Source organism: Drosophila ananassae, chromosome 2R (genome assembly GCF_017639315.1).
Source record: "Drosophila ananassae strain 14024-0371.13 chromosome 2R, ASM1763931v2, whole genome shotgun sequence".
In the NCBI taxonomy this organism is placed as follows: Eukaryota; Metazoa; Arthropoda; class Insecta; order Diptera; family Drosophilidae; genus Drosophila; species Drosophila ananassae.
The window spans coordinates 6,934,283-6,949,397 of NC_057928.1; the positions used below are offsets into that span (position 1 = coordinate 6,934,283).

General features: G+C 43.5%; 1 protein-coding gene across 1 annotated transcript; it reads left to right on the forward strand.

The window, feature by feature from the left end:
- The first annotated feature begins 518 nt into the window (after window positions 1-518).
- On the forward strand, window positions 519-3,745 carry LOC6506190 (POU domain protein CF1A). The gene is given in 1 exon segment (XM_014909173.3): window positions 519-3,745. A coding segment is annotated over 1 exon segment (2,274 nt). The 5' UTR covers window positions 519-1,313; the 3' UTR covers window positions 3,588-3,745.
- Window positions 3,746-15,115: the final 11,370 nt, after the last annotated feature.

Here is a 15,115-nt window from a genome sequence, read left to right on the forward strand (position 1 = left end):
CTGAAACAAAGCTCCCAAAGGGAGAGAGATGTCCTGCTTCGAAAGCTCCACCGGCACTCCAGTATCCAGTGTCCCGAGTCCTGGTGACAAGACGCAGAGAGCTGCGCGCCGTCTGTTCCTCTGGCCCTCTCGCTCGCACTCCGGGCAATTAAAAATGTCACTCTGCATGGGAATGCACTGAAGAAACGCTGTGCTTCGAAGCCTCAGAGCCGGCTCGGCGATTGTCTTTTTTCTCCTCTTCCACTCAGTCAGTCAGTCAGGCCGTCTTTTTTTGTTGGACTCTTTTTTGGGGGCGTAACGCTGGAATACAGCGAGCCCAATAGAGCGCAAGTCGCCTTCCAGTTTACGGGCCGTAGTCCGTCCCGTTCTGCGCACCGCTGGCTGAGCTGCTCTAACCCGCTGAGGGCTGGAAGCCGAGCTGAAAACTGGTTTCCCAGCGCCAAGCGGCTGGGGTTCGAGTGTGTGTGTGTGTGTGCCTGTGCCTGTGGCAGCAACTGCGGCTGCGAGTGTGTGCGTGCGTATCTCACAGATACTCGGGACCGTCGAGAGCGCTCAACGTAGCGCTGCGGTGCGAGACATGACGTTAGTTCACTTCGATAGCTCTACGAGTCTGCACGTGAATTTTCCCTGGGCTCTCGGCTGTCGTCTGGCTTTCTCAATTCTCAAATTCAATCGGAATCGGTCAACCAACAAACACGCACGCACACACAATCAGAGTTTAAATTTGAGTCTTCATCTCAATCTCAATCTCAATCTGAATGTGAATCTTAATCTGAATCTGAATCTGAATCTGAATTCGAGTCCCAATAACGCATCTCGCATATCGCATCTGTAGCTGCATCAGAGTTTCGGGTTTATTTGTGAACAGAGAGCAATGATATGATCGAAAGCGAAATTTCCATAACGAAATAAGCCAAAAAGTGCCAAGTGTTTAAGAGTGCTAACTAATAAAGAAAATAAACAAATTGATGAAAAAGTTAAGTTGAAAATTTCAAAAAGAAGATTTAAGAGAGCAGCTTAAGGAGTACTACAGCTAGTCAAAAGTGATTTGCCGACGGAATTTATTTTTGTCCCACAAACTTGTTGAGCGCGCGCTGCGGGAGCCACGCCCCCGGAAGAATTAGAAGATTTTTGCGCCTGCCACGTTACCCGTAAAAGACGTCAAGACGGTTGCCTCACGGTTCGAGTGGAATGAGCATAGGGACCCTGGTCTTCCTTTCGATCGATCGGTCTACAAAGTCGTTAAACTGAGCCCCAACTTGGAGCCCTACCCCGCCAGCGTGGAGGGCCTGAACAGCCCCAGAGCGGTGGGGATGGCCGCTACGTCGTACATGACCCCTCCGAGCGGCGACCTGGACATGGCCCTCGGCGGCGGTGGCTACCACACCTCGTCGCCCCGTTCGGCGGCCGATGCCGGTGAGATGAAGTACATGCAACACCATCACCATCACCATGCCGCAGCCGCGGCGGCAGCCCATCACCAATTGCCCTCGTCCCCGTCGCCAAATGGCCAGGGCAACGGCACTGGTGGACTGGGTGGCCTGGGGCCCGGCTCGAGTCTGGGTTCGTGGAGTGCCCTGCACCCGGATCCGTGGTCACTGCCGACCCATCACACGCACCATCATCCCGCCGCCGCCGCCGCTGCCGTTGCCTCGGCGGCTGACACAGTGAAGCAGGAGATGTCCCATCTCTCGCAGCAGACTCGCATCCAGCAGAGCATGGCCTCGCCTTCGCCCCACGCCGCCTGGCACGCCCCCCATGCCGGCCACTATGCGCCCACGGGATCGCCGCTGCAGTACCACCATGCGATGAACCGGATGCTTCATCATCCGGGTCATGCGGCCGCGGCTGCCCACCACCAGAGTGTGGCGCCACTGCATCACGCCCTGCGCGGGGAGTCCCCGCAGTTGCACATCCACGCCCACCACATGGGCGGCGGCGACCGGGACGCCATCAGCGGCGGCGAGGAGGACACTCCGACTTCCGACGATCTGGAGGCCTTCGCCAAGCAGTTCAAGCAGCGACGCATCAAGCTGGGCTTCACCCAGGCGGACGTGGGCCTGGCCCTGGGCACCCTCTATGGCAACGTCTTCTCCCAGACGACGATCTGCAGATTCGAGGCTCTGCAGCTGAGCTTCAAGAACATGTGCAAGCTGAAGCCGCTGCTGCAAAAGTGGCTGGAGGAGGCCGACTCCACCACGGGATCACCCACGTCGATCGACAAGATCGCGGCGCAGGGACGCAAGCGCAAGAAACGGACCAGCATCGAGGTGAGCGTGAAGGGAGCCCTCGAGCAGCATTTCCACAAGCAACCGAAGCCTTCGGCCCAGGAGATATCCTCGCTGGCCGACTCCCTGCAGCTGGAAAAGGAGGTGGTGCGCGTGTGGTTCTGCAATCGGCGGCAGAAGGAGAAGCGCATGACGCCACCGAATACCATAGGCGGGGACATGATGGACGGCATGCCGCCGGGCCACATGCATCACGGTGGCTACCATCCGCACCACGACATGCACGGCAGTCCCATGGGCACCCACTCGCACTCCCACAGCCCGCCGATGCTGAGCCCCCAGAACATGCAGTCAGCGGCAGCGGCGCACCAGTTGGCGGCCCACTAGCAATCAGAAATCCAGGAGTCGAACTCAGCTGCAGCTGCGTCCACTCCTGCATCCCTCAATAGTCTAAGCCAGCAACAGCAGCAGCAGCAACAACAACAGCAGCAGCAGCAACACCAGCAACAGCAGCAGCAACACCAGCAGCAGCAACACACACCGAATACACCGTCGTCGAGTGCGGGATCGTCAGTGACGATGACCAGTCAGGTGATGTCGCCACAGAGTCCGCTGGGCAGCTCCTCCGCTGGCAATCAGGCTAACAACAACAACAACAATAGCAGCACCAACAATAATAATAACAACAACGAGGAGCAAGTTAAACACCATCAGCAACAGCAACAACAGCAGGCCTCCAGCATAGCAGCCGCTGCAGCAGCCGCCATGTACATGGATCCCATGCGCTACCAGCATCCGCATCACCCCCACCCGCATCCGCACCAGCATCCGCACCTGAATCCCGCCCACCATCCGCACCTGTTCCATACCAGCGACCAGTTGCAGCATTCGCAGCAGCAGTCCGCCGGCGGCGGCGTTGGTGGCGGCGGCGGTGGAGGTGGTGGTGGTGGCAGCGGACCCGGCAGCAACTCCCAACTGTCGCCCGGCGCCGGCAGCAACAGCGGGCTACCGCTCCAGCCGCCCAGCTCCGCCTCGCCCGCCGGCTCCGCCTCCAGTGTGCTGGGCGGTCACCTAAATCTTAATCCGCTGCACCAGCACCACCATTACCAGCACCACCACCACCAGCAGCACCACCATCATCAGCAGCAACAGCAGCAGCTCCACGCCCGCCGTCTCTTTGAGCTGAGCCTCCAGTTTGGGGCGGCGGCGGCGCCCGGAGCGGTCCGTCACTTCAACAGCTTCGGCGGGGCGGGCGGAGCGGGCGGCGAATAGCATTCGTCGGCCGCCTGGTTCGGCTATGAGTCCTCCTAGGACTCGGTGTCGAACGGGTGGCCGCAGTTCAAGCGGGAGCAGCCCTAGAGCCGAACAGTCGAGCTTCTCCAATGTCAACTCTTCCGTGGCCAATTTCCTAAGAGCTACGACGTCCTGTAGCCAGTTATTTGTTTGAGAACGTTATTTTAAAGACTTTAAAGTGTATAGGTTGAGGTTGGAGAAGGTCGGCTGTCGCAGGAAATCCATAGAAATATAAAGTAAGGATGTTAATTTATTGGGAGATCCTCTTTTTTACCAGTGCATTAATCTGTGTTAAATTCAGCTAAATAGGAGCAGGGAGCAGTGAGCAGGGAGCGGGTAGGAGAGATGGGGAGGCTGCCATCCACCAGTTTAGTTTGTTTTAAAGTTTGAAAAACTTGCTTAAATTAAATCAAATTAACTAAATTAAATTACAATTTAAACGAAATTTCCTTTGTATAAAAAGCGAAAGAAACACGCAATTCAAATCAAACGTGAAACCAAGTGATGTTGTTTTAACCTAAAAACTTAAAAAAGAAAACTAAATGCTAAAAATTAAACTTAAATGATGAACATAAAAACAAAAACTAGTTAAAAGTGCGACCCAAGTGTTAATGAAACCAAAAAATGGAAAGAAGAGTAAAGAAACACACATTCCTCAGCTGCTCTCCATAAGCAAGGTAAATGTTTCCATGCCCAAAAGTCCGCAAATATTATTTCGTTCAACACTATGTCGGCGTCTACATAGATCAAGTTATAACGCTCAAGAAAAAAATGGGTAAAAGTAAAGCAAAAAACACGTCAGCAGCAGTAAGACATTTTGGTCGGTTATAGCTAGGGTTCTAGGTTCTTAAGCAAGCCGTGTTTATATATATTATATATATACAGCCAGTAGATTGTACTCTAAAAAATTTATATATAAACAAAAATAATAATAAATAAATACACGAAACCAGAAACAAACCAGAAAAATGAAAAACGTAGAATTTAACGCGCGGCGAAGTTAAAAATACGAGATGGAAATGAATTAAGTAAAATATGAAAATCGAAAATCCAAAACATCTGTAAATAAACAACTTACAGTTAAGTCATATTTTTAGCTTTAAATGCAATTGTAGATTTTTTAATAAACCCTTAAAAAAAATCATAAAAATCCAACAGAAAAAAAAACACAAAAACAAAACCACATTTATAAAATATAAATTGTAATTTCTAGGAGGTAATTTTTAATGAATAGGCACGTGAAGTTTAGTTACTTAGTACTGTACTTTCTATATAAGCAAGGAATCGAATGGAAAACAAACAAGAATATAGCTAAATCTTAAAATTTAAACAAACAAATAATCAAATACCACAAATGCTAAATTGTAATATATTAATTGATGTACATTAAAAAACCGAAGGCAGCCTAAATGCTAAACCACAAAATTGAAATTATTTCAACAACAAAAATAAACGAAAATTGTGTAAAAAAATCGTACATGTGTCTTTTGATTTACGATAACTTTGTTGTATAAATTCTCTATTTACAATTTTTTTATTTTTTTTGGGAATAACCATTTATTCTAGACTCTAGGTTCTAGATTCTAGAAAGTAAAATAAATTTCTGTTTAGTGTACTTTGTTTTGGAATGTTGACAAGAAAAAACTATGCTATAAGAGCGTGAGAAGTGAAACCGAATATTTAAGATTAAGCCATGCCCTCAATTGTATAATAAATTATATATACACACACACACATACAAAAATGGAAAAATGGAGGCACCAAGTCAACAAAGAGGTGCTCTTCCACCCACACAGATACTTCCACACACACACACACACATGCAGATGAAAAACCAAGAAGAAAAAATAAGCAAAAAGTAAAAAAAACTCTTAAAAAACAAATAAAAATGAATATTATTCGAAAAAAGATGGTCCTTTTATTATTATTTAATTAGCGTTCAGTTTGTTTTCATTAATTTTTCCCGTTTTCCGTTTTTTATTTCTTGTTTTTTTTTTTAATTTTTTGCTCGCTCTCTGTCGGTTTTGGCCGAAAAGTTTACGAGTCGTTGGTTTTGACAGTTTACAGGATTTTTACGGCCACCTTTTTGCAGATTCTGGGTTACGATAGGGCGTTATTATCGATGGATTCGCGATAATTGGCCGTATTATTAATTTCGTTTGTTTGCTTAAAGTGTTCGCAAAGCCATTAAACAATTAAGTGGGCATATTATAATGCGATTGCCTACGTCAGCGAGCGGGCAATTGGCAATTAACTAACAACACCCCATTGGCGATCGAGTTATTGGGCTCGTTAATGAAAGTTCCCATTAAAAAGCGTGGCATTTCGTGAAATTGCCGCTTTTTATAAGGCCTTAAGTGCTCTGCTCGAGTAGCAAGCAGGCTTTTGATGGATCTCTGGTCAACGCTCAATCATCAACCGAATTTGACGTCAATCGGTTGGCGATTAAAGTGACAGCTCGCCAGATTTACGCGGTTAGCTCGGAATTTATTTGTTTTGGGCGCACTGAAAATTAAGAGGACTTAAAAAAGGGTTCTCCTTAAAACGGTGCTCCTTTGCTCCTTTGAACAAATATTTAGTTTATCAACCCAAAAACAGTATCATAAAATGCCATGAAATGTGACTCATTCCGTCTGCACATTGCCCCCTGCCGCCTCATTGGAATCTAATGTGCCGCACGCTTTTAACATTTAATTCATAATTTAAATGCATATTTTATTGGATGTTGATTAACACACATGTGTGTCGAACACATGTATTCGCCAGCCGAATTGATATTGATTAGTAATTCTGCATAAAAATTGCATCAGCCTGTAAATATATCCTGAAAGCCCCCGAAAACCTGCCGCCGCCACCCGCCTGTGTCATCATTTGGCACGAAATAAAATCGCATAATTGAAAGCCAGTTTTAGGCTTAAGTATATAAACAATAACCAAACAGCAAATGATAACAATAATATATATAATACAGAAGCGCAAGTGCAATGATTTTTATTTATGTTGAAGCGAAACAATTTGATGGAAATTGAACTTTCGGCGCGTGGCTTATAATGTTTCAATAACAATCCCATATCTCTGTGCACTTTACAATATATTATATCCGCATATATAATTATTCTCTATGCTCTCTTAATTATTCTCTAACAAAAATAGAAAAAATTAGACGATAGACGGTAAAATGAAATGAAATTAAATGGGGAAACAACATGGCTGCCCACAAGCCTATTTATACTTTTATCTATTGCCACCTGCCATTTTGGGGTTGCTGAAACACACTGAGACTCATACTCAAACTCATGCCAGCACTCACACTGAGACGCACACCCACTCGTGTAGATAAAACCTGCCCCTCGGGCTATATAAACTTTTATATGGAAAACGGAAAGGAAAGGTTTTTAATGGTCATGTGCTATTTAGTTGAAATACGCTTAAAGAATTTATGGGATTTTCGGGAGGATTGTCGAAGCTAAAGCGGAATTGGGTGAAATTCCTTTCAGATTAATCATAGTTAATGGATTTAGATGGTTGATTTAAATATGAAACGCACTGTAATTCAATACGTTGCCTCCAGTTTATAGTTTCGTGCTTCATAAATGTGAAATTACCTGGTTTTAGAGTGACTCCGTAGTTAAGAGGCGCGCATTCAATATTATATGATGATGATAAAAGAAACCTCTAATATGCGAGGGCAAATTGTAGTTTTCATTGGTTTTAATGTTGCTGCCGTGCGTGCCAAGTGCGACAGCGGCAACACCCCCTACACCCCATTTGGCCAGCACACCCTCCCCCATACCCATGCTGCTATCTATATAGCCATATAGCCATAGAGCTGTAGAGAGAAACCCAAAACCCCTCCTCGAGGCAAATACCACCGACATTTTCATTATTATTTCGAGTGGAGTTGCTTTTTTTATTATTTCGCGTGGCAAAGCAACACGCCGCCTGCTTTTGTACATTTCACTGTGTGTGCTTTTTGGGCTGCGTGCATACAACCGTGTCAATAATTACCCGTGGGACTGACACGACCAACGAGAATCATTCAAATGTTGCAAGAGCACAGGCACCGCCGCCACCACCGCCACTAACAATGGCTAAAAACAAAAGCTGGGCCAACCCAGAGACACAGAAGCTGAGCCAGAAGCAGAAGCACCGGCAGAAGCAGCCGAGCTGAATCTGGTAACAGAAGTTGGTAACGCAGCTGAGAGCTGTGGCAGTCGGGCCACAATGGCCAGGCCAGGCCAGGCCGGGCATATTGCCATTGTGGTGGCTGGCGCAGCTTTTTCTTTGGCTTTGGCAAAATGGCTGACACTAGTCAACGTCACCCAAAGTCGGGCTGACGAACTGGGTGACTGACCATCTCCCAGGAGCGGAATGGTCAGTGGAAGATGATATACATATGTAAGTATTACTTTATTGATAGAGAATTGTTGAATATAAGGTAAGAATCGAGTTAAATTCTAAATCTAAATATTTCATTATAAATTAATTATATAATCTAATAATAAAAATGTGTTAAAATGTCTTTGGCATCAGACCATACCTTCTTATATTTCTAGCTTGTGTTTGGTGGTTCTAAAAACTTTTACTAGAACTGTTAGCAATATGTAGATAGTATCCAATTTTTAATACACATTAAAAAGAGTATGTATGTACCCTATACCCCTCAATAACCAACCCGAAATATCTTAAGTCCGCACCTGCCTTTGGGCCACACACTTTCCGTCAGTGGAACTTGGCTTTTGGCTTCGGCTGGGCGACTTTTTCACTGCCATCCGGAGTGTCGGGGACTCTGTGCTCATTATCTATGCTTCCTTTGGGAATTTTCATTTTCTTTTTCGCTTTTTATTTTATTTTGTTCGTTTTTTTCAAGTTCTGGCCGTGTGCGTTCGTGTGCGACAGTTTGGCTTGAAAACAAAGAAAAGAAAAGCTGGAAAACACCATCCATCCAGATGGGAAGTACATATAAAAATATATATAGGTATACGACTTTATACTGGGTCTGGGATTTGGCTTCGCCCCCAAGTCTGGTATTATAAAACCTTATACTAATTACTAAATTTATGGGGCTTTTAACGCAGCTCTCGGATACGTATTATTCCGAAAGTCAAATGCAGTCAAAAGCGTTGGAAATTCTTTTTAACTACCCACAAAAAAAACTAAAAACACTGTACAGATGTTCGTCTTCGGGGAGAGAGATACTCCCACCTGCGAATTAAGCTGTGACTGTGTGGAAAATGCAAGCGAAACAAGCCACAAATTGGGATGCGTCAGGTGGAGGTGGTGCCGAAGGTGGTGCGGCGGTGCGGTGGTGCGGGGTCGCCATCCAACACCTTCGACAGTGGAGGCACTTACAGCGCTGGATCAGCAGACACCTAGACAAATAATGCGGGCATGCTATATATGGCCGATCATTGTGATATATGTGAGCCAGGGGAATGCCGAGGGGGGCTATTAAAATGTTTGGCTTGAAACCAAAGGGAAATTTATTGGTCATTCAATTATCACCTTTCTTGATTTAATGATGTAATAAAAATGGTTTATGTTACATATTTCAACAGTTACAGTTTTTAACAACATTGTTTTATTCTTAAAAGAAAGTAAAGTATTTTAGTTTAAATTATGATGGAAAATAGAACGATTAATAGAATTTATAAAATTGTTTATTTCATTAAATGTTCAATAAGTATTTATATAAAACGAATGAATGTAACTTCTATAATCCGAATAGGAGGTTAAAAATTACTATATTACTAAGATTCTTATTAAAATAATAAGAGTTATTACTAATAATTTATTTAACCATGGTGCTAGTATTTAACAACTGAAAATTAATTTTAAGCTTTTCTTATATTATTATCTATCTATCTATTATCTATTAACAGTACTCATGAGACCACCCTCGTACCCATCTCGGCATCTATCGCCTCTGAAACAAACATCTCTCTAATAAGCAAACGCAATTGATGCCTGAACCATGACATTGTCGCCGATCTCCGGTCTCCGGCCTCCTCAGATCGCCTTTTACGTCTCGTGTGCACTCTTGGCTGAAAACTGTTGAAAATGCGCGGATTATTAATGGCTTTATAAGCTGCTGCTATTGCCGCTGCCATTGCGACTCCGCACCTTGCGACCCGGTCCCACCTCTGCCGAGGTATTGGCAAGCAAATTGGCAGCCAGAAGTCGGTTGTTTGGCAAAGAGTAGTCCGAGTTGGAGTCCGAGTCCGAAGGCAAGACCGCCGCGATCGAGCGGCGCAGTGTCAAAGCCAACCACTTTGCGATATTTTTATTATTTTTTAAATAAATGAACGTACTATTGCTGGTAAGGCTGTTGCTGCTCTTTCGCTGCTGTTTGCACAGATTTTTAACGTATAAATAAAAAGGCAATGGGTGGGGTGGGGTTGACTGGGGTGGTGCGCAAATAAAGTCAAACTGTGGGCCACCCTGGCCCAGGCATCTTTCAAGATTCGATCTACAAAAACGCGAAATAATAATGTTTTTTCTCACACACAATTTGCAGACAGTCGCAGACGCCGCTTGACATTTTGCCAATCCGTCCGTCGCCCAAACTGGCAACAAGGTCGCCCAGCGCTCAAGATGGCTATCTAAACGCCAAGTGCACTGAAACAAATTATCTGAAAAAGTGAAAAATATATAAGGATATGTATCCTGATCCGTATAGAGGTTTTAAATATTACAGAAAAATGGTTTACTTAATCTGTTTGATATTCAATAAAGCGATTTTTTAATAAGACTGGGAGAAAGAATTGACAGCACGTTTTATTTTTTAAACAAACTCCTGTAAAATTCTTTAATAGTTACTTTATTTCATTTTATATTTTCTCACAGGATATATGTATAAACAAAAATCAAAATAATTTTTTTTTTTAATTTTTCCAGGTATTATGGCTACTATGATGATCTTTGAAACTTTTTATTTTAAGTATTTTAATTTTATTATGTATGTTATTAAAATTGAAATTTGAGTATTTGAGTATCTTAAATATAATTCAAATGGAAATTTAAATTGTTTTAACTTGGGGATCATTTTTTCCATAGACTGAGTCCAAGAATTTGAAAATTTGAATCTGGTACCGGCAGGGGCCGTGAACGAATGCCAGCGGCACTTGGCGGTCAAGTGCATGGGGAGCAGCTGATTCCAAAGCGATGAGATGCGATGCAGAGGAGGGCAGAGTCGTCTCTGCAGTGACTGCCATAAATCTCTTAATGAAAACCGGCAATAATCTTTTTGCCGCCGGCCAAACCGAAGAGCATCCCAAACTCCGGCTCAAGCGAGAAAAAATGCGCAAAAGAATTAATAAACAAAGTAGCCGGGCATGTTGGCATGCCCCTCCGCTCTCAATGGGGGGATGCAATCCAGCTCCGGCTGCAGCGCCGCATCCAATCCGGTGTTCCAAGAGTGGGAGGTGGGCGAGTTATTTGCTGGGCATGCGCGCACGTGCTGGCTGCCTTAATGCGCTTTCAGTATCAGGAGATGTCGATGCGACGCAGTCACTGTTTTCCGTGGCCGCACGTTTTTGCACTCGGCCATCCATCCGCTGCTGCGCATGCGCATCATCAAAAGGCAAACAACGACCAAGACAGCAACTGCAACAGCAACAGCAAACAGCAACAACAACGACGACTCATCAAAGCGCCAGCATCGAACCAAGCGACTTCTCCTGCATTTGCATTTCTAATTTTTCCAGCATTTTTTGCATTTGCAATGCAATGCGAATGACGCCGCGGTGGCTGGGGCGTGGAAATGGTAAAGGTGGAAAATGCTGAGGCGCCGCTTCAGCGTTTCGTTTCCTCGTGCTCACATTTCAGGCCCAAAGGCATTGCTTCTGACCTAAACAGATTTGAAAAAAATGTTAAGAATTAGTGCCGAATGGAAATTTAATCAAACAAAATTTAATTTATTCAAAACTTTGTTTCTTTCAATTGTTACTTGCTTTCCTTTTTTTAAAAACTTTGATTCTTTGAAAGAAATCTTTGTTTAAAACAACAAATCTATAATAATATATAAATAAAGATAGTACGAATATTAAAAAGGATGGAATATTGGATTCATAAATCAATTATTTAATAAATGTTTAAAAAAATATATACCGCTCTTCAAATTTATATTTCAGTTGCCTAAAATATCATTGGTATCTTGAATCGTGAACTCTTTAAGTTTTTTGAAAAAAAATTTCACACTCTCGACATTTCTAGACTATATAATACTAGATACTTTATCGCAATTTATCTATATCCCATATTTGAATTTAATTAAAATTAGTGTCATGTTGAAAACATCAACGGAAATGTAAAAACAGCTTTGTTATCTATATTTTATAATTAATAATAGATCGAAATATTCCAAATGTGGGTTACGCGTAACTGACGTATAATTTTTGCAAAGCTGGAAACTATCCGTTTCGAAAAGCTATTGTTCTGTTCCTTGCATTTCACTTAAAAAATTTTATGATATTTTTCTGTCCTTTTCGACGCACCCACACCTACGTCGTTATACTTTGATTAGATGCAAATCTGATTAAGAAAAAGAGCTTCGAAGCCATAGACCTCCAAGCTATATGAGCATTGTCGTCGGGTTGTCTAGACTTTCAAAAAACTGACGGATCATCACGCATCCAAAAATATGCGTTGATTCAGCTGTGACCCGGCAACAGCTACAACCACATCGTCAGATCGATGAATTTGAGTTTCTTAAATGAAAAAAAAAACCAGACAGGTGAAGAAGTTGAGTGTTGTAACCGCATGGGATTTTTGTTGGAGGAGTGTTGTTAGTGTCGGAGGCAATTTGACTACCGAAAAGTATTAAACAAAAAGCTCTCCCAGCGTGACTAAAAATCAATACAAACAGTCCAGCAAACAGAGGCTAAAAACAAAAAATAAATGTTTAAATATTTGCAAAAGAAATCGCTGGAACTGAGAAAAAAGAAGGAAAAAATACAGAAATAAAAAAAAAACCTTTGGCAACGCGGTAGCCATAAATCAAAGTCGCGTTAATGAAAGCGCAATTAAAACGGGCTACCAACGTTGGGGTGTTTGGAGTTTTTGTGGAGGGGCTGGGAGGGACGGAGGGCAGCATATTTGGGCCAGCTTAAAGCGCAGGAAATTAAATTTTATGATGCCGAGTCGCATTGGCAGCTAAGTTGGCCATTTGGCCATTTGGCCAGACCCAGACCCCAAACGCAATTTTTGTAGTTGTCGCGCCACTGCCGTCGTCGTCGTTGACTGCAGTTAAATTTTTGCAGTCTTTTGCGAGCTTGTAGTTTCTTTTGCTGTCTGAAAAGTTGCACAAGGTTGGCCGACTGCACACAGCCAACAACAATAACAATAACAAAAACAACAATAACAGAAACTGCAACAGAAATAGCAACAGCAATGAAGTCGCGCCACACCGTTGACGGCTGCGAAAAGTTTTATGCAGCGCCACTGACACCTACACACCATACCACACCGAAAGCCTCGGTAATATCTATAGCTATATAGCCATGGCTATATAGCGATATGGCCATAAGCCCGACCGGGCCAGACTTGACCTACAAAACGCCAAATCGCGTCGTCTGTGATTATGGCGCCCTGGGCGTAAGTGTACCTCGGACTTTAGTTCTGGGCTTAAACAAACTGCAGCCAATTGGCCGTGACGTCATAGCCGGATCTAGACGGATTCCTCGGCTTAGCCCAAAAAACAAAGCCATTTCAAAATGGGTAGTCATAATAAATGTGCCCATAAAATTAAGAAATAAGAAGTGGAACTCATTTTGCATACTCTACAAGAAATGTCGTTTGAAATTAGGGATATCATTTTTAGAGTTCTAGAAGTTTATGTTTTGTTTTATTTTAAAAGCTATATTTTTTAAATATTTATAATATTTGGATAGTCTTGTATAGCTTGTATAGAAACCTCTTTAAAGGTTAAGCAAACACAGAGCCGTAAAACACGAGTCTCTAGAACCTCGTTAGCAGCCCAGTAGTTCCGCCGAACTTAACCAATATCGATTGGGTCCACTCGCACCCTAACCGAGGCTATAAACATTTCAGCAATTCACACAAAGCTGCTTAATTGAAATCAAAAAGTAAAAAAGCAAAAATAAAGAGGCAAAAAAGGCAGCAAAGTCGCTCGGTAGGCCGGTCGTCGCCTGTTTGGCTTACTGACCATCAGCTTCATTACCATTAACCAACTGTGGCCACAAATCATGCATTTAACGCCTTCTTAACAGGCCAGTCGGCATCGGCGGTGCAGCGCGGCAGGTTGGGGAACTGAATACTGAAAACTGGGCGCTGGGAATCTGGGAATCAAGGCATCGGGGATGTGGTTTCGGCCGGGTCCGTGTAGCGCCTGCAATCAAAACTGGCAATAAGCATGCAAAACAGCCATGGCAAACGAAATGAAATGAAATCAAACAGGCTTGGAATTGGACTTGGACTTGGGATTGGGATTGGGTGGTTCGAAGAGCGGAAGGGGGAACTGACCCTGACAGTGGCTTTTTTTGCTTTTTGTGGTCAGGTGTAAGTCCGAGCCACGTTATTGAGTTGTACATGGTGCTAGGGCTGCATATTCAAAAGTAAATATTTCGGAAAAAGTAGTTCCAAAAAGATAAAAAATATTTGTTTGAGGGTTGCACTGACTACCTTATAGAAGAAGAATCTATAACACTTCTTGGTCAATTGGCAGTGCTGTTACCAATATGGTTTTGCCAACCCTACCTGGAGCCGGAGGAGGCTGGTCGGAGCCTGATGAGCTGTTGATGCTGCTGATCGTGCCTGTTGACAATTACACAACGAATAAAAACGGCCAGGGAGGCGGCAAGGGGCAACCTGGCCTAATGGAGCGATCGTTGGCCAATTTTATGGGTCTTCGGCAGCAGGCACTTGGCTACCAGTTTGCATGAATGAATGAATCTGAAACTGCAGACTCTGATTCGGACTCAGAGGCCCATAAAGATAAAAAAGGATTTGCTAAGTGACGGGCTTCATGCGCTGGCTTCTGTCCGGGCCTCTGTCCGGGACCCTGGCTTTCTGTCAGCTTGTAAATCAATAGGAAGTCACATCATCATCATCGACGTCTGACCACAAAACGAGTTAATTCGTAGTGAAGACAAATCAATCCATCAGATTAGTTGGCATTAGCCATTTGAATGAAATACGAGAGGGAGTGTTTCTCAGACATTTGTTTTTTGGTGCCTTAGGTGGGAGTGAGGGTATTTGAAAGAAGGGCTGGGATTGTAAAAATAAATTAATACATCCATTAATTATCAAATAAATATTAATCACACATAAATTCATGTGTTAATCATGCTTGGATTGTAAATTTTAAGTTTTTCAGGGAATGTTGATATTTCCTAATATTTTGTTATTGAATATCACTTAACTTTAGAGTTAAGCAGGTTATTAGTTTATTCAAAGTTCATAGTTTAGAGAATCCAATCTTCGATTTGCCGGAATTGGCTGAATTAATTCTTGTCAATGGTCAAACGACTCAATCATAGCTTCGACAAATCAATCCATCAGATATTTTAGCATACGAATTTGAAACTGGACTCCACAAAAACTTTATTTTCTGTTGTATTTTTTATGGACTTGGC